At 44.5% G+C, this 20,350-nt stretch overlaps 1 protein-coding gene across 13 annotated transcripts in view; it reads left to right on the forward strand.

The window, feature by feature from the left end:
- TPM3 (tropomyosin 3) overlaps positions 1-20,350 on the forward strand; it is a 38,654-nt gene that overhangs the window by 16,920 nt on the left and 1,384 nt on the right. For 2 of the 13 annotated variants that reach the window (XM_010364715.1, XM_010364721.2), the window contains 8 exons: positions 704-837; positions 3,761-3,878; positions 3,981-4,051; positions 4,851-4,926; positions 6,242-6,304; positions 6,483-6,552; positions 7,568-7,646; positions 9,010-9,485. In XM_010364715.1, the coding sequence (XP_010363017.1) occupies positions 704-837; positions 3,761-3,878; positions 3,981-4,051; positions 4,851-4,926; positions 6,242-6,304; positions 6,483-6,552; positions 7,568-7,646; positions 9,010-9,013 (615 nt within the window). In that variant the 3' untranslated portion in view covers positions 9,014-9,485. Of the gene's footprint in view, positions 1-703; positions 838-3,760; positions 3,879-3,980; positions 4,052-4,850; positions 4,927-5,465; positions 5,542-6,241; positions 6,305-6,482; positions 6,553-7,567; positions 7,647-9,009; positions 9,486-19,037; positions 20,345-20,350 lie in introns of those variants that run through there. The other 11 variants (XM_010364713.2, XM_010364722.2, XM_010364718.1 and 8 more) reach the window with 7 other exon arrangements.

The following is a 20,350-nucleotide window of genomic DNA, read 5'->3' on the forward strand; positions in this document are numbered from 1 at the left end:
AGTGGCATGATCTCAGCTCACTACAATCTCCGCCTCCCGGGTTCAAGCGATTCTCCTGCCTTAGCCTCCCGAGTAGCTGGGACTACAGGTGTCTGCCAGCACGCCTGGCTAATTTTTGTATTTTTTTTTTATTGGAAATGGGGTTTCACCATATTGGCCAGGCTGGTGTCGAACTCCTGACCTCGTGATCCGCCCGCCCCAACCTCCCAAAGTGCTGGGATTACAGGCATGAGCCACTACACCCAGCCAGGATACCCTCTTTAAGAAACCTTGCTTATTTATTTATTTATTTATTTTTCTGCTTTATGAGACAGATGGTTACTGAGGATGAGGCATGCCTCCAAGCCAGAACTCAGGCAGAAGGAACACTTCATTGACTTTCTTTTCTGACTGCAGTGTGTTTAGGAATTTGAACTGAGTCCAGGAAGTGGGTGGTACTAACTCACTGGGCTGGGCAAGGAACTGAGTTTTAAACCACTCTTCCTGTGGAACATATGGGAATTCGTTGATGGGAAAGGGAGGAAATATATATATATATATATATAAAGTTATGTCTGCTAGATCTTTTAACAGCCGAGCTAAGACAAGTTCTACCCTGCGAGACTCTGGCTTTTTCATGGTAGTCAACCCCGATCTTAATGTCATAGTTACTTCTTTTCACTATGCCTCTGCTTCCCTTGTCCATTCTTTCCTTCAAATGCAGGCTGAGGCTGAGGTGGCCTCCTTGAATCGTAGGATCCAGCTGGTTGAAGAGGAGCTGGACCGTGCTCAGGAGCGGCTGGCCACTGCCCTGCAAAAACTGGAAGAAGCAGAAAAAGCTGCTGATGAGAGTGAGAGGTGTGTAGTGAAGCCTGATGGAGTGTGGATCTTAAAAGACGTTCGTAATAGTTCTGATCAAGATTTCCTTATAGACTGTTTTTCAGATAGCAGTTGTGGCTGCGTGTGGTGGCTCACGCCTGTAATCCTTGCACTTTGGGAGGCTGAGGCAGGAAGGTGGCTCGAGCCCAAGAAATTGGGGCTGCAGTGAGCTGTGATTGCGCCACTGCACTCCTGGGTGACAGAGCAAGACCCTGTCTCAGTCAATCAATAAAAATAAAATACTAACTCTATCATACAGGATCTCCTTTCTATTCTGCATGTTCTGTTCCCTTGAAGACAGTAAGGGTAACTTAGATGTTGTGACCCTTTTGTAATTGGTATTTCCCTACAAATTGGCCCAATGATCCTTAAAATGGGATCACCAGTATGACTTCCACTTTCTGGATCATAAATTTCTATTTGTGAGATTAATTTCTCTAAAACAGAGGTTCTCTAAGTAAGGTCTCAGACCAGCAGCATCAGCAATACTTGGGAACTTGGTAAAAATCCACATTCTCAGCTCCTATCCTGATCTACTGAATCAGAAACTTTGGATGTGGGGCCTGGCAATCTGTTTTTAGTAAGCCTTCTCAACCCTGGTTGCATTATTAGAATCTTAGGTGGGGTGAGGGGGGAAATCACTGGGGAATTTAAAACTGTGGATGCTTAGATCTCATCCCAGTTCCATTAGAATCAATTGCAAGAAGGGTCTGGGCACTGATGTTTTTAACGTTCCCCAGCTAATTTTAATGTGTTCCTAGGGTTGAGAACCATGGCCCTTGAACCAAATCATAACTCATCTTTTTGAAAATAGCCAGTTGTCTCCTTGCCACATGTGAGTTAAACTAGAACAGAGGTGCTTGACAACTCAGGGTTTTCAGAATAAATAGTGCCCTGCAAAGGGTACGTTACTACTGTGCAGCTGTGAAAATGAAAGAGGTATCTATGTGTATACTATTAGAGTGGCGTGCAAATTATAGAAAGTGAGGGCTCGGGCGCAGTGGCTCACACCTGTAATCCCACCGCTTTGGGAGGCTGAGGTGGATGATCACTTGAGGCCAGTAGTTCAGGACCACCCCGGCCAACACAGCAAAATCCAATCTCTACTAAAAGTACAAAAATTAGCTGGGCATGGTGGGGGCGTGCCTGTAATTCCAGCTACTCAGGAGGCTGAGGCACAAGAATCACTAGAACCCGAGAGGCAGAGGCTGCAGTGAGCCTCCCCTCTTTTTTTTTTTCTCAAAAAAAAAAAAAAGAAGAAGAAGAAAGTGAGGATAGCTGCATGCTAAATACTGGGGAAAAAAAAGAGTATGGAAAGTTGCAGAACCGTGTAGTATATGATGACTTTGGGGAAGCTGGGATGGGATTTTGTGTGTGTGTGTGTGTGTATTTTTTTTTTTTTTTTAATAATATTTATGGGCCGGGCGCGGTGGCTCAAGCCTGTAATCCCAGCACTTTGGGAGGCCGAGACGGGCGGATCACGAGGTCAGGAGATCGAGACCATCCTGGCTAACACCGTGAAACCCCGTCTCTACTAAAAAATATGAAAAATTAGCCGGGCGAGGTGGCGGGCGCCTATAGTCCCAGCTACTTGGGAGGCTGAGGCAGGAGAATGGCGTGAACCCGGGAGGCGGAGCTTGCAGTGAGCTGAGATCTGGCCACAGCACTCCAGCCTGGGTGACAAAGCGAGACTCCCTCTCAAAATAAATAAATAAATAAATAAATAAATAAATAAATAAATAATATTTATTTAGGTTTTTGAGGCAGAGTTTTACTCTGTCCCCCAAGCTGGAGTGCAGTGGCACAATCTCGGCTCACTGCAACCTCCACCTCCTGGGTTCAAGCACTTTTCATGCCTCAGCTTCCCCCAAGTAGCTGGGATTACAGGTGCCTGCCACCACGCCTGACTAATTTTTGTATTTCTAGTAGAGACGGGATTTTGCTATGTTGATCAGGCTGGTCTCAAAACTCCTGACCTCAGGTGATCTGCTGGCTTCAGCCTCCCAAAGTGCTGGGATTACAGGCGTGAGCCACCGCGCCCAGCCGCATATATCCATATATTTTTTTAATATTTTAATATTTAATTTCTTACTAAGTTTTTTTTTGAGCGTTGGGGGAGATGGAGTCTCACTCTGTTGCCCAGGCTGGAGTCCAGCAGTGCGATCTTGGCTCACTGCAACCTCTGCCTCCTGGGTTCAAAGTGATTCTCTTGCCTCAGTAGGTGGGATTACAGGTGCTTGCCACCATGCCCGGCTACTTTTTGTATTTTTAGTAGGGACAGGATTTCACCATGTTGGCCAGGCTCGTCTCGAACTCCTGACCTCAAGTGATCCACCTGCCTTGACCTGTCAGAGTACTGGGATTACAGGCATGCGCCACTGCGCCTGGCCAGGATGTATTATCTTTATAACAATCAGCTTTTTTGTTTTTTTTTTTTTTGGGATGGAGTTTCACTCTTATTGCCCAGGCTGGAGTGCAATGTTTGGCTCTCGGCTCACCACAACCTCCACCTCTCGGATTCAAGTGATTCTCCTGCCTGAGCCTCCTAAGTAGCTAGGATTACAGGCATGCGCCACCATGCCCAGCTAATTTTGTATTTTTAGTAGAGACGGGGTTTCTCCATGTTGGTCAGGCTGGTCTTGAACTCCTGACCTCAGGTGATCTGCCCACTTTGGCCTCCCAAAGTGCTAGGATTACAGGCGTGAGCCGCTGCACCCAACCATAACAAAACGTTTTAAATGAAATAATTAAACTAAGGTGTGGGAGTAGTAACATGGAATTTCCATTTGAAGGGCAGACAGAGAGGAATGGGCTTTTAAAAGTACAATTCTAAGACCCTTGGAGTGGAGCTGACGACATACTCCTCAGGGTGTCAGTATTGGTTTTGTCCTGTTTCTGGCAGAGGTATGAAGGTTATTGAAAACCGGGCCTTAAAAGATGAAGAAAAGATGGAACTCCAGGAAATCCAACTCAAAGAAGCTAAGCACATTGCAGAAGAGGCAGATAGGAAGTATGAAGAGGTAAGTGACCTTCTGTTAGTCCCCCTCTTAGCCTTTTACAAAGAATAATGTGGTAAATGGCTCTTTTGCTTCACTAAGCTACACTGGGATCTTTTCCTGTAGGTGGCTCGTAAGTTGGTGATCATTGAAGGAGACTTGGAACGCACAGAGGAACGAGCTGAGCTGGCAGAGTCGTAAGTATCTAGCTCCCCAAATCTTGTCATACCAATTTGTCCCTTCCCCTTTGGCTTGGGCACTAATATGAATAAATTAGCATTCCTTCAACCTTGTTAAACAGGGCCTAGGAAATGGGAGTCATCTATAGTGCTTTTTTAGGCCCAAGAATGGTTATAGACTTCCTTATTCTCCTGGCTAGTGACAAGTGACAAAAGAGGCTTTCTTATTTTTTGTTGGTAGGTTTTACAAATTGAGAGCAAATAAGGACTAATACATGGTGAACAGTTAACTGGAAGATCCTACTGGGTCCTTCCACCTGGGGTGGAAGACATCAAAGTGGCTATCCTGGTTTAAGATCTGGTGTCTGGCTAGGTGTGGTGGCTCACACCTGTAGTCCCAGCTACTTAGGATGCCAAGGCAGGAGGATTGCTTGAACCCAGGAGTTGGAGGCCAGCCTGGGCATCATAGGGAGACCCTGTCCCTAAAACAAATTTAAAAAAAATAAATCTGGTGTCTGTTTTTGCCACTTTGCCAATCTGCTGGGGAACCTTAGGGCAAGGGTAGATACTAACTGCTCCCCCGTTGGTACCTTCTCGGCCTTGATTAACAAAGTCAGTGCTGATGCATATATATTTGTGCTTCCCTCTTACATTCCCGTCTGCCAGACATAACATATCGTGACCATAGTGGTGTTCTCTTCCCATTTTTTGAATTTTTTTTTTTCATTTTGCTGCTTGTTTTCTTGCTGTGTTCCTTTTTGACCTTTCTCCCTCCCCACAACCTGGCTTGTGCCATCCCCGTGACTATCACTAACAGCCGTTGCCGAGAGATGGATGAGCAGATTAGACTGATGGACCAGAACCTGAAGTGTCTGAGTGCTGCTGAAGAAAAGGTACTAACCATTAAACCCACAGCAAGGTTATATATATGGTGTGGTTTTGTTTTGTTTTGTTTTTGTTTTGCAGCTGCCTCCCCTCCACTTGATTTTGTTGAGTGCTGTCTCATCTCTTCATGGAATGCTCCATTCTTTTCCACTTACTTGGCATCTTTCATCTCTTCTTTCCTAGTTGCTTTACTGCCTCTCCGCAGGGTCTCCTTCCTTTGGGTGATTTGGGGGACTGTTTGGGTTGGGCATTTGTTCCCACCTCCACCCCAGGTAGCAGTTATGACTCATTCCTGGTAGTGGATTTCTCTCAAGTGCTTTATTAGTATTCAAACATTTTGAGCCCAGGAAGGTCTAGCTCCTGACACGTTCTATGGTAGAGGGAGGAGGGTTGATGCTTGCTCAGGTTACTTGGGAACATCTCTTCCCCAGTATGCCTTCCAACTCTCTCTACATATAGGTTCAATTTACGTCTGTGTGTCTCTCTCCCTTTTTTTATTCTCTTCCTTTTCCCTTTTCCTCTCCTGTGGTATTTAAAATATTCACAGTAAGTGTTCTGAGCTGGAGGAGGAGCTGAAGAATGTCACCAACAACCTCAAGTCTCTTGAGGCTCAGGCGGAGAAGGTAGGGGCTGGTTTGTGAAAGTGACAGGCTTTGGGGCCTGGGCCCAGCCCTGCCCTTGATGAAAGACTGGAGATGCCCATTCCATATATAATCCAGTGAGGCGTGTCCTCTTCCTACCTCCTTACCATGTATTCAGGTTCTGGGTTTAATGCTACTCTCTGTGCATTTTGATTGCTTTAATTAAAATAACTTCATGGTCTCAGGTTACTGGAGTCATGTACTCCTCAGGCTGATACTGCTCTGCCAAAAAGCAATAATCAGGGGCCCTAACAGGCTTTCTGGCAGACAGATGGGGGCAACAGACAGAATCAGCTCTGAGACCTAATGAGCAATCAAGACAGATGACTTCACTTTGCCATCATGTGGGTGTGTTTTAGTCATGTGACCTTGGGGTGCCACTACTCTTGCTCATTAAGCAAGGGAAAGGAAAAACACCTCCTTGGGTTGATATGAATAATATCAAAGCTTAGATCCATCGTAAAAAGTCATGGAGAATTTTAACCTGAGGATCTCATGGCTCTAAAGACAGATTTCTGGATTTCAAGGACCTGTTTTCCAGAGCCAGGCCTTGCTCTTACTCTTGGACCATTCAGCACATTTAGTCCAAGAAGATATTCAATGTAAGAGTTAAGTGTAGGGAGGGGGTATTGCTTGTGTGACTGATTTCTACTCTGAAAATTTTAATCTACTTACCTTACAGTACTCTCAAAAAGAAGACAAATATGAGGAAGAGATCAAGATTCTTACTGATAAACTCAAGGAGGTGAGCTGAGGGGATTATAGGGCAGGACCCAAAACATTTAGAGGTATATAAGACATTAATGTGGACTTAGACTGGCTGGTTTGGGTTCTGAAAGGTCCAGAAGTAGAAGGCGGAAGAAATAGAGATTGTTCTTCTTTGTCTTCATCTCTGATTCTGATTAATTTCATATTTCTCCCAGGCAGAGACCCGTGCTGAGTTTGCTGAGAGATCGGTAGCCAAGCTGGAAAAGACAATTGATGACTTGGAAGGTATGGAACCTTGAGTAGGGATTGAAACAGAGAAATGTAAAGGAAGACCTTGCCCATTAACTATTAATCTCTTTTTCTGTATACCAAAGGAAGTTGGTATGACTTGGCATGTATTAATACGTGCACTGTCCTATGCCACAGCTAGGCAAAGTGGGTCAAACCCTAGAATTGGTTTTTCAAATGTAATCTTTTGCTTTAAGAAGACTTCACCAAATAGTCTCCAATTTGTACCCTTCCCTTTGAGGAGAATTATAATGGCTGCATTTACCTCCAATTTAGTAGTCTTAAACCTTTAGTCTGTGGGTTTAAATGGAAGCCATGATTTCAGAAGGGCAAGGTGCAGGTCATTTCATGGCTACTTTCCACAGTTCTTTTCACCACTCCAGTTGTGGGGTATTTATCCAAGAAATGAAGTTGTGGAGTAACCACATCTGAACACTGACCACTGTGAGGAGCTTTCTAAATACTTTTCTGTCCCTGTAAGTTGGTAACTGCCATCCACCCTGACAAGGGGACGTACTCTTTGCTTTGAGAACTCTGATGTATGCTCCTTTGGTACGTTCTCTTGGCAGAGTTGCAGGGGCAGCCTGTGGAGCAGAGGGGCCACTAATAGGGCTCACATTTTGTAGGTAGAGAAGTGTCTGAATATGGATGTATACTGTTTCCCTTTGCTATTTTTGTTCAATTAAGTGTTACCACTGCTAGGAATTGGGTACCTGAATGGGAGTGGTATCCTCTTGAGTGCTTTTGGTAATAGGAATTTCTAGTTATGACTGTGCCCAGGTTCTCAGTCCTTGCTGCAGTCGATCAGGAGTATCAAGAAAGGCAGTTGGTCATAGGAGAGAGTAGATCTGAAAATGTCCAGTCATGGTTGCCAGAGTAGATGTTTTCCTAACTGTGGTATTAGACCCACAGTCACACTTTCCTAATTTCTAATGATTCCCTCTCTTCATCTGCTTCTGAAACCTTTCACTCTGTCCCCTCATTCCTCCCTGTGGTTCCTGTGCCTGTCCAGATGAGCTCTATGCCCAGAAACTGAAGTACAAGGCCATTAGCGAGGAACTGGACCACGCCCTCAATGACATGACCTCTATGTAACTATCTGACAGCAGAGTGGGGCTGGGATCTTGGCTTGTGGGTGGATGGGGGTACAAGCTATGCATAGTGGTGTGCTTTGGTTTTATCCTTTGGAAACTATAATCTCCACCCTTATCTTTGAAACATTGGTGCTGGTTATTTGGCAAAAGCTCTGGAGGCATGGCCGGGCGCGGTGGCTCACGCCTGTAATCCCAGCACTTTGGGAGGCTTAGGCGGGTGGATCACTTAAGGTCAGGAGTTGGAGACCAGCCTGGCCAATATGGTGAAACCCCGTCTCTACTAAAAGTATAAAAATTAGCCAGGCGTGGTGGCAGTGCGCCTGTAATCCCAGCTACTCAGGAGGCTGAGCCAGGAGAATTGCTTGAGCCTGGGAGGCAGAGGTTGCAGTGAGCCAAGATCGTGCCACTGCACTCCAGCCTGGGCAACAGAATGAGACCCCATCTCAAAAAACAAACAAATAAACAAAAACATTAAAGGCCAGGCATAGTGGCTCACACCTGTAATCCCAGCACTTTGGGAGGCCGAGGTGGGCGGATGACTTGAGGCCAGGAGTTCAAGACCAGCCTGGCCAACATGGCGAAACCCTGTCTCTACTAAAAAATATTTAAAAAGTTAGCCGGCTTGGTGGCGCACGTCTATAATCCCAGCTACTTGGGAGGCTAAGGCAGGAGAATCGCTTGAAACCAGGAGATAGAGGTTGCAGTGAGCCGAGATGATGCCACTGCACTCCAGTCTGGGTTAAAGAGTAAAACTGTCTAAGAAAAAAAAGCTCTGGAGGCAATTAATCTTGGATAAGAAGGAGAACCCTGACTGACTTGTAATTTTTATGTTTTGTATTCATAGTTTCTTCATTACACTGTGATTTTTCTATTTGCTTCTCAAATTTAGTCTTCTCAGAAGGAATACTGCTAGAGGTAGAATCCATACAACTAAGGAAATAGGGCCCACAGAGCCAGGGACTTGGGCCCTGACACATTAAAATAAAATTCAGGCCTCCTGGGTGTGTTTAATTGGTTCCCTGATATTAAAGTTCAGGGAACTACCCAAGATGGGAAATACCAAATTCACCTAAGAATTGAGCTGAGTCCCAGAAGCAAGCCAAGTGATAAACAGCACCAAAGCCAGTTGTTGGGACTTCATCTGTTTGCTGTGGATCCCTGATCCTTGATGCTAATCTGCCTCTTTGTATCTTTCCCACTAACACTGAAAAGAAGCCACATTTCTCAGGCTGAAGTGTCTGGCTCTCTTTTATTATTCCTGCTGCCACCTCTTCCTTTTTTTCCTCTTCCTTTCTCCCAATTTGCTATCTAGATTGATGCTAGTCCTTCTCACCTAGAGTATCCTTACTTTTTCATGCAGATAATTATCACCGTTTCTGCTCTGTTCTGGATCTGCCCCCTTTACTCCTCGGGGAACCCAGCGCCCCACTCTCGCTCTGGATTCCATTTGGGTCAGCCTGGCTGGTCCCCAAGGCATTAAGATGGGGGGACACAAAGCAACTTATGTATTTTCTTCCACCCCCACCCCAGATTAAAATGTTAAGCTGCTGGAAACCTCATGCCACCCTGCATTTGTGTCATTGACAAAGCTGCTGCTGTCCCTAGGAAGGAGCCTTGGGGGTGTGATGTGGGGAAGAGCTATCGTAGGCTCCTCCTCCTCTGACTTATATAATCAAAGCCACTTTTGTGTGTGTCTATTTTTTCTTGACATTTAAACTCAGCTGATCTGATTCTACCAGAGTGATGGATTTAGTACAGGTTCCTCAGGATAGTAATTTTAGTTACACTCCTCAAGCTGAACAAGATTAAATTCCTTATTTCTAGGTTCTTAAATCATCCTGCCTGCAGTGTTTCCATTCTCTCTTCAGGTCTTCCTCCTTTGGTGTGGTGTCATTGGGAAGCCATTGAAGTGACTCTCAATACACATTCTGTACCCTTTTACTTATGGTTCAAATGGTGCATCCTCAGAACACCCAGTGAACCCAATATATTATTGCTAAGATTGACTATGTCAACCCCAGTCACAGAAAAATACACAAAGGATAGAATTCTCGACAGTTTTACTTTTTCTTCTTTACACCTTTCTTACATATTTGAGACTCGCTACCATTTGTCTGCTAGTGTGTGACTAGTGGGATATAAGTGATAAATTATTATTGGGAAAACTAAAATGGCCAGTCATGCGTATTTCAAACAATGTGCATATGAGGCCAATGATTTATTACATACATAAATTTCTGCTAGTAAAATTTCCCTTGGTTCATATTGTGGAATTAAATATCAACATTTTAGAAATTCCCATTACAGGCTGGGTGCGGTAGCTTGAGCCTGTAATCTCAGCACTTTGGGAGGCTGGGGCGGGTAGATCACCTGAGGTCATGAGTTCGAGACCAGCCTGGCCAACATCGTGAAACCCCATCTCTACTAAAAATACAAAAATTATCTGGGCTTGGTGGTGGGTGCCTGTAATCCCAGCTACTCCGGAGGCTGAGGCAGGAGAATCGCTTGCACCTGGGAGGGGAGGTTGCAGTGAGCCAAGATCGTGCCACTGCATTCCAGCCTGGGCAACAGAGTGAGACTCCATCTCAAAAAAAAGGAATTCCCATTCCAATTTACACAGCAGAGATTTCTTAATAGTATAGTGAATTATATTAATCCAAGCATCTAAGTGTTGTTCACTTAGTACTCTAGTTTCCCAGCAGGGTGTGTATTTAAAATTTGCTTTTCTTTTAGCTGGGTGCAATGACACGTGCCTGTAGTACCTGTAGCTACTTGGGAGACTGAGGCAGGAGGATTGCTTGAGCCCAGGAGTTCTGCACTGTAGTGTGCTATGCAGGTCAGGTGTCCTTACTAAATTTGGCATCAGTATGGTGACCTCCTGGGAGTGGAGAACAACAAGGTTGCCTAAGAAGGGGTGAACTGGCCCAGGTCAGAAATGGAACAGGTCAAAATTCCTGTGCTGATCAGTCGTGGGACTGCACCTGTAAATAGCCACTGTAGTACTCCAGCCTGGGCAACACAGCGAGATTCCATCTGTTAAAATTACTTTTGCTCTTCTTTTAAACAAGTATAATCAGGCAGGGAAGTTTTCCTTAATCTAAAACTTTAAGTCTCATATCAAATTCAGGTTTCTTTTTTTTTTTTTTTTTTTTTTTTTTTTTTTTTTTTTTTTTTTTTTTTTGAGACGGAGTCTTGCTCTGTCGCCCGGGCTGGAGTGCAGTGGCCGGATCTCAGCTCACTGCAAGCTCCGCCTCCCGGGTTTATGCCATTCTCCTGCCTCAGCCTCCGGAGTAGCTGGGACTACAGGCGCCCGCCACCTCGCCCGGCTAGTTTTTTGCATTTAGTAGAGACGGGGTTTCACCGTGTTAGCCAGGATGGTCTCGATCTCCTGACCTCGTGATCCGCCCGTCTCGGCCTCCCAAAGTGCTGGGATTACAGGCTTGAGCCACCGCGCCCGGCCAAATTCAGGTTTCTTTTTGTGCATTCCATTTCTTATTGCTGCATAGCCCTTGAGATTAAGGTTCAGATTCATTTATTCAGCTGACACTTCCTGGTATCTTCTAGGTATAGGATATTATTAAGATGGAGACAGAAATAAAGATGGAGGCACCATTCCTACTCTCAAGTTGCTTAGAATCTACTAGGAGAGAGAACATACATAAAGCTACAGATACTGTGTGATGAGTGCCACAAATAATAGTGTTATGGGAGTTGAGTAGAGGGGAAGAGATTGATCCTAGTGGGGATGAATTAGAAAAACTCATGGAAGAAGGCATGTAATAGGTACTTCATAAACACGTTAAAACTTTTTTTTTTTTTTTTTTTGGAGATGGAGTTTGAGTCTTATCACCTAGGCTGGAGTTCAGTGGCATGATCTTGGCTCACTGCAACCTCTGCCTCCCGGGTTCAAGCAGTTCTCCCACCTCAGCCTCCCGAGTAGCTGGGATTACAAGCGCCTGTCACCACACCCAGCTAATTTTTGTATGATTAGTAGAGGTGAGGTTTCACCATGTTGGCCAGGCTGGTCTCAAACTCCTGACCTCAAGTGATCCACCGACTTCAGCCTCCCAAAGTGCTGGAATTACAAGCGTCAGCCACTGTGGCCGACCAAAATGTTAAACTTGCATATTCATTTTTATTGGGTTCCAAAAGTGGATTTTTGATAAGCAGAGTTGGGTCATGGGATAGTGAATATTGAGCATTCCATTTATTTATTTATTTATTTTTCTCTTTTTAAGATGGAGTCTTGCTCTGTGGCCCAGGCTGGATGGAGTGCAGTGGTGAGATCTTGGCTCACTGCAACCTCCACCTCCTGAGTTCAAGCGATTCTCCTGCCTCAGCTTCCCGAGTAGCTGTGATTATAGGTACCTGCCACCATGCCCAGCTGATTTTTGTATTTTTATTAAGGATGGGGTTTCAGCATGTTGGCCAGGCTGGTTGCAAACTCCTGACCTCAAGTGATCTGCCCGCCTCAGCCTCCCAAAGTGTTGGGATTACAGGCATGAGCCACTACACCTGGCCTGAGCATTCCATTTAAAGAGAAACAAAATAATAAAGGCATTGATAGAGATGAGAAGGCCACAATAGCTATAAAGTTAGATTTAGACAGAGTAGGGGACAGGGTTGTGTGTTAAAATCAGGCTGAGGAGTTATCATTTTACTTGGGAGGAAATGGGGATGCCACTAGAGATTTTGAACAGGAATATGCTGTGATCCGAATAGCATATAAGAAGAGTTAATTTGGTAACGAATTTGCAGTGATTCACTAACATGGTGTTTCCCACATTTCAGCCATTAATATTACCATTTTTGATGGCTTTTTCCATATCCACTGCTGCCTACATTGAGTAGATCAGATCTACTCATTTCCAAATTTATTTTATTCTTTTTTTTTTTTTGAGACAGAGTCTCACTCTGTCTCCCAGGCTGGAGCGCAGTGGCGCGATCCCGGCTCACTGCAAGCTCCGCCTCCCGGGTTCATGGCATTCTCCTGCCTCAGCCTCCCAAGCAGCTGGGACTACAGGCGCCCGCCACCACGCCCAGCTAGTTTTGTATTTTTTGGTAGACGGGGTTTCACCATGTTAGCCAGGATGGTCTTGATCTCCTGACCTCGTGATCCGCCCGTCTCGGCCTCCCAAAGTGCTGGGATTACAGGCTTGAGCCACTGAGCCCGGCATTTTATTCTTACTTGACACAATTCTATCTTAAAATCAAAGGTTTGATATGTTAGTGTTTTTTCCTAATCACATTAAAGTAACTATAGCAGTGAATGTACCACACTTTGGAAAAAATTGGGTTAGGTTAATTCCGCTTTCTAGGAGAGAATAATCAGGGTCTGAGCTACAGTAGTGGCAGGAGAGATTGCGCTAAATAAAGACAGGCATTGTGAAAGGCCTGGCCACTTGATGTGAGGAGGAAAAGACAAGGATGACTGGGTTTTAGAGTAGGAAAATGAGCCAGGTGCAGGCTCATGCCTGTAATCCCAGCATTTTGGGAGGCTGAGGTGAGAAGATTCCTTGAGTCCAGGAGTTCGAGACCAGCCTGGCAACAAAGTGAGACCCTGTCTCTACAAAATATTGTAAAAACTTAGCCAGACATGGTGGTGTGTGCCTGTAGTCTTATCTACCTGGAGGACTGAAGCCAGAAGATCCTTTGAGCCCAGGAGTCTGAGGCTGCAGTGATCTGTGATTGTACTGCTGCACTTCATCCTGGGTGACAGAATGAGACCTCCCAAAAAAAGAGAGTAGGAAAATGGTGGGGTTAAAGATGTAAGGAGATCGTGTTGTCCTGGTTTGGGGAGCTGGGGGAAGGATAAGAAGATACGGCTGACAATCTGGCAGGTATCTGGGTGAAAACAAAATTCTAGGGCTTGAGGCAGAGAGGTTGACATAGAGAGTTGGGAATCCATATGGGGTACAGGTAGTTTATGCCATGGAGGTAAATTAGAACCATAAAGGACAATTGCAAATATAAAAAAAAGAATTAAACAATGAGGAAAATGTTATGTAAGAGGAGGAGCCAAATGGAACTGATTGGAGGGAAAGAAGATGGATGAGTAGTTCTTTAAAAAGTTCTGGGTTGGATCGTTTCTAGTGGTTCTTCAACAGAGAGGCTGAGAAGGAAGATAACTGAAAATGGGACGTTCACTGATACTTTAGTAATTTGAGGGTACATTTTGAGTGTTAAGAAGTCAAGAGGAGGAGTCATTTTCAGGGGCAAAAGAGTGTATTGGTAGGGAGAAGAGTATATAGGCAATATAGTTTACTTTAGAGCAGTGTTTTCCAGCAGAACTTCTGGTAATGATGTCCGATACATTAGCCACATGTGGCACTCAAAACGTGGCTAGTGTGGCTGAGGGGCTAAAATTTAATTGTATTTCATTGTAGTTCATTTCAATTTAATTAGCTACATGTGGCTAGTGGCTATTATATTGGAAAACGCATTTCTAAATATTTAGATTCTGGGCAGAAGAAGTTGGCTTTGATATGAAGAAAGGCTTCTTAGAAAGGAAGGAAGTAGACCCGGTGTGGTGGCTCACGCTTGTAATCCCAACACTTTGGGAGGCTGAGGTGGGCGGATCACAACGTCAGGAGATCAAGACCATCCTGGCCAACATGGTGAAAACCCGTCTCTACCAAAAATACAAAAATAGCTGGGTGTGGTGGTGCGTGCCTGTAGTCCCAACTACTTGAGAGGCTGAGGCAGGAGAAAGAAAAAAGAAGAAGGAGGAAATAAGAGAGAGAGAATGGGAGAAAAGTAAGATCTCTGATCTATGGTATCTCCTGTTTTCCCTGTGGTATGACTAGTGTGAGCAAGGATAGAGACCCACAAGCTGGGGTAGCAAAGTGAACAATGAAGTACTATGTAGTTAGTGCTAATGCTAAATTCATTCCTTTCTTTAAAGCTTAATATCCTTGCAGAAGCTATCCTGTGTTACTTGAGCCTGGACTAGTATTAGGATGAAGTCAGGCATCAGAGTAAAACATTTGTCCCCTTAATGTTACCCCCTCCTCTTAATTTCTAAGAACCACGGGCCCATTTTGCCCTTGCTTGTTACCATCATTGAGATGAGGAATAAAGGTGTGGTAACCCCATGTTATCTGATAGGTGCAACTGACCTATTCTGTTGGGCAGCTTTATCTTAGCCCCAACCAAAGATATTCCTTTCAATGTGGCATTGGTTGAATACTGTCCAGCTCCATGAGTTTTTTTGTTTGTTTGTTTTCTTGAGACGGAATCTCGCTGTCACCCAGGCTGAAGTGCCGTGGCACAATCTCGGCTCACTGCAACTTCCACCTCCCAGGTTCAAGCGATTCTCCTGCCTCAGCCTCCCGAGTAGCTGGGATTACAGGCACGCACCAGCATACTTGTCTAATTTTTACATTTTTGTAGAGACGGGGTTTCACGTGTTGGCCAGGCTGGTCTTGAACTCCTGACCTCAAATGATCTGCCTGCCTCAGCCTCCCAAAGTGCTGGGATTACAGGCGTGAGCTACCATGCCCGGCCTTTTTTTTTTTTTTCTTTTCCTTTTTTTTCTTTTTTGAGACGGAGTCTCGCTCTGTTGCCCAGGCTGGAGTGCAGTAGCATGATCTCGGCTCACTGCAAGCTCTGCCTGCCGGGTTTAAGTGATTCTCCTGCCTCAGCCTCCTGAATAGCTGGGATTACAGGCATGTGCCACCATGCCCAGCTAATTTCTGTTTTTAGTAGAGACTAGGCTTCACCATGTTAGTCAGGCTGATCTCGAACTCCTGACCTCGTGATGCACCCATCTCGGCCTCCCAAAGTGCTGGGATTACAGACTTGAGCCACTGCACCCGGCCAGGGGGCTGTTTCTTTTCTTTTTTTTTTTTTTGAGACGGAGTCTTGCTCTGTCGCCCAGGCTGGAGTGCAGTGGCTGGATCTCAGCTCACTGCAAGCTCTGCCTCCCGGGTTTACGCCATTCTCCTGCCTCAGCCTCCCGAGTAGCTGGGACTACAGGCGCCCGCCACCACGCCCGGCTAGTTTTTTGTATTTTTTTTAGTAGAGACGGGGTTTCACCGTGTTAGCCAGGATGGTCTCGATCTCCTGACCTCGTGATCCGCCTGTCTCGGCCTCCCAAAGTGCTGGGATTACAGGCTTGAGCCACCGCGCCCGGCCAGGGGGCTGTTTCTTAATTAGGTATAGCAACTTTAACTAAGGAGCTAGTACTGATCTTAATTTTTAATAACTAGAGATAGCAGAGTTAGAAGCTAAGTTCAAAGTGAGAGAACAGCTGCATTTGTCTTTCTGACCTCATGCAATTCCTGGGGAACTCTCTGTGTTCTGGGATTTAGTCAGGCAATAAAATGCTCCTACTCCTTCTCTGTCTCTTTATTTCTTCCCTAAATGGAACAGAACTCTCATTGACCAGGCTGCTTTGAGGGATGAAGATCCTGATAACACTGCTGAGTGTGGTGGCTCATGCCTGTAATCCCAGCACTTTGGGAGGTGGGCAGATCACCTGAGGTCAGGAATTCAAGACCAGCCTGGCCAACATGGTGAAACCCCATCTCTACTAAAAAAAAAAAATACAAAAATTACCTGGGTGTGGTGGCAGGCACCTGTAATCCCAACTGCTCAGGAGGCTGAGACAGGAGAATTGCTTGAACCTGGGAGGCAGAGGTTGCAGTGAGCCAAAATCACACCTTTGCACTCCAACCTGGGCAACAAGAGTGAAACTCCGTTTCAAAAAAAAAAAGGATCTTGATAACATCCTTCTTTCCCAAGTGAGAATCACACAAACTAACTTGGTTATAGGTATTATCTAAGTTCAGGCTGTTCATGAGATTTTTATGTAATGTAACATCACAGGAAGTCTGAGAGATTAGTTCACAAATTTCAACACCTGTTGTTTTGACAAGGATGCCCCAATGAATAAGGCTGGTCCAACCCCAGGCCTCATGAAGCTTATACACTGTTAATACAGTTTTGAGTATCCCTTATTCAAAATGCTTGGAGCCAGAAGTGTTTCAGATTTTTGCTTTTTTTTTTTTTTTAATATTTGTATTATACTTAACCAGTTGAACATCCTAAATTCGAAAATCAGATTTATACCAGGCATGGTGATGCACGCCTATAGTTCCTGCTACTCAGGAGACTGAAGCAGGAGGTTTGCTTGAGCCCTAGGAGTTCAGGGCTGTTGTGCACTATGATTAGGTCTGTGAAGAGTCACCACACTCTAGCCTGGACAACATAGTAGGACCTTGACTCTAATATATATATACACACACACACACACCCACCCATGTCTGTATGTAAAATCCAAAATACTCCAATGAGCATTTTTTTTTTTTTTTTTTTTGAGACGGAGTCTTGCTCTGTCGCCCGGGCTGGAGTGCAGTGGCCGAATCTCAGCTCACTGCAAGCTCCGCCTCCCGGGTTTACGCCATTCTCCTGCCTCAGCCTCCGAGTAGCTGGGACTACAGGCGCCCGCCACCTCGCCCGGCTAGTTTTTTGTATTTTTTAGTAGAGACGGGGTTTCACGGTGTAGGCCAGGATGGTCTCGATCTCCTGACCTCGTGATCTGCCCGTCTCGGCCTCCCAAAGTGCTGGGATTACAGGCTTGAGCCACCGCGCCCGGCCCAATGAGCATTTTCTTTTGAGCATCATGTTGGCATTCAAGTAGTTTCAGATTTTGGAGCATTTTGGATTTTGGACTTTCAGATTTGGGTTCTTAACCTGTATAGTGTTTCTCAATGGTGAACGTTTGTCATTTAGAGTAGGTCAGTTCTGTTGATGTACAGAACAATCCTGTGTATTGCTGTCCCCTTCCCAACAGATACTTGTGTGGGCCTTCTAGTCATTGTGATATCAAAACCTCCCACACATACTCCAAATCTCCCCTCAGAGAGAAGAGTACACAATACCACTCCTATTGAGAACCATTGGTTTAATGGGAAGTGCAACTTTTCAAGGTTCAGCCTGATTCTGCTCTTTAATACAGCTGTTATTTTTAGTCATTCTCCCAGGCTTTTTATACATGTATGCTTTCTGTTTTGATAGCGTACATAAAGTGGCAAGTATTACTGGTACCATACTGGTCTCTAGCTTCCTGGTCAATCTGGGGAAAGCCTCAGCCCAGAAGGCAGGGTGCCTGAGCAAGGCTCACATATGCAGATGATTTTAGGACAGAAAAGTATCTTTTTCATATTGAGGTCCTGAGACCATTTTGAAACGGACTGTAAAATATAGGGAGAAACTTAATTATGAATTTCAGAGGTTGATGCTAGGAGTATACTAGGAAGAGTTTGGTTTTCATGTCCCCAAACTTGTATTATCCCTGTGCTAGTCAGATGGATTTGAATCTTCCATATCCCACTATCTCTTTAAAGTGTGCTTCAAATAGAAAATCCAGATAAACTCACTAGATTTGAGCACTTATCTGCTTGTATCAGGAAAGCTTGCTAAATTGTCCTTTAGCCTGACTTTGAGAAAAAAAGGAAACAACTTACTAGTAGCTTAAATAAATACGGGATTTGTTTTTTAATCACATATATCTAGCCATGAGCAACTGTGGCCTGTTGTAGCTGGGCTTTCTGTGATTCTCTTGGTCTTTTCTCTTAAGATTGAAATATGTGACTCTAGTCATCACATCCATGTTGAAGGCAAGAGGGAAAGCTAAAGTTTTCCCAGAAGCCCCCAGCAGACTATCTTTCTACATCTTATTGGTTAAAACTGGATCATATGATCACCCCTAGCTGCAAGGGAGGCTGAAAAACAGGATAGTCTTGATTAACTTATACCAGTAATTTGCCTTCCCTGGGACTAGGCACACTTTGTTGACTCTGACAGGTTTGGGGTTCTTTTAAAGAAGAAGAAGAAATTGAATATTTATTGACTAGTCCTCTGAAATGGTTCTGTCTCACAATATCTGTAACAAGAAGCATTAGAAAGTATAGGAGTGAATGAGTGTGGGGATATTTATCCCAGTCTACCATTTATAATGCTGTTTTGAATGTTTTCACAGAACAATGTTCAGCTGTTCACTTCCGTTCCTTTCAAACCCTGATTATTGTGAACACATTTCTTCGAAGCCAACTATATTCCTTCCTTTGCCATTTCCCTTGTTTCAGTTTCTCAACCCAGGGAATAAATACTGTGAAGGAAGTATTTTTTCTCCCTCAAAATGTCCTACCAACTCGTCAGTCTGAATTTCCTCTGTTGGTCTTTCCACCAACTGACTGACTCTTATTGCCCTCTATCTGAATCCTCCTTGCATCCACCCTGCCTTACAGATGCATGTTATATATACCAGCTAGTTGAAAGACTCATAATTTACATCTGATACTCTACTAACTTTCCCTTTTTCTCTTTCTCCTCCTCTTTTCCTCTCCTTTTCTTGTGTTCCCCTCCTCTCCGTTGCTGCTGCAGAGCGTCTCTACAGCCAACTTGAGCGAAACCGCCTGCTTTCTAATGAGCTGAAGCTAACGCTGCATGATCTGTGTGACTGATGGGCAGGGCTCACTGATGATGCCCATTAAACTGAGCTTACTGCTCACACCACTGACCTGGACCCCAACAAAAAGCTGATTGTCTTTTTAAAAGTTACTATTTTGCCCTGAGCAAATTGCATTTTAATTAGGGCAGTTAGAATGTTGAAATCAACAGCATTGTAAAGTTGACCATTGTGAAGTTTTTGTCCCTTTAGAAGAGATTATGGGTGAAGAAGGGAGGGGCCTGAGATATTATAGTGAGAAAACTTGTGAGAATTTTGTTTTCCACCCTTATTTGCTGCTCTTTCACTTGTGCACTGACTGTAGGATATGTTCCCTTGCATGGATATTTCTAACAATAAAAGGACTGACTTGACAAGTTGTTGTAACTGCTTCATCTGCAGGCCCAGGGATGGGTCCTTCTGACTGGGTGGAAAAAAGGGAAGTGAAAGAAAAGTTGTGGGATATGAATATGGGTCTGTGTTGCCATCACCTTCTCTGAGTTGAAGATTTGAGTATTTTCCTCACCTCTTTAGAGCAGTCAGAGTGGTTTGATTGCTAGACAGATTAGATTCTCCTTAACGTTCAGCTACTGATTTTCTTCCTGACATTGTCCCCTTTGCTTCCTTTTTCTGGTTTTATGTTTAATTTCAAGTAACTGTCACAAGCTAGTTCTGTTCAGTTGCTCTGCAGCAATCTCAAGGTTTGCTTACAACGACTTGTTTCAGTAGTATTCTTGGCTTTGTTTTCTTTAGAGATTATTTGACTTAACTGTGAGCGCCCTTTTATTTATCCCATCAGTTACTACTTTGGCCTCTACTTTTTCAAAAAAACATGTAGTGCATGAGGATCTTCCTGTGCTCTTTATAATCTGAGATTCTGATGTTTCTGTTGTTTGCAATGTTCAAACTCCAGTGAACCATTTCAAGGGGGTATTGTTATGCGGGCAAAACCTGGAAAAGTGGATGGCTGATGCTTAAGGCTTGCTCTTTCATTGACTGAAAGCTGAAAGTGTTGGTTGGGTGTGGGAGGGAGAGGAAATGGCTGATAAGGGCCCTAACTCTCTCACCCAGGAAGTGCAGCAACACCTACAACTTCAGTAGGCAAGCCAAAGGCCCTACAAAACCGGGTGATGTAATAGCTCACTTCTGTGGCTGAGAAAGCAGCTGCTTTATTAGTCCGCAGCTTTTCTGCAACAGGAGCAAGTCTCAAAGAGCAGGTGGACCTTGAAATTTACTTCTGGTTTTTGTA

Source organism: Rhinopithecus roxellana, chromosome 8, assembly GCF_007565055.1.
Source record: "Rhinopithecus roxellana isolate Shanxi Qingling chromosome 8, ASM756505v1, whole genome shotgun sequence".
In the NCBI taxonomy this organism is placed as follows: domain Eukaryota; kingdom Metazoa; phylum Chordata; class Mammalia; order Primates; family Cercopithecidae; genus Rhinopithecus; species Rhinopithecus roxellana.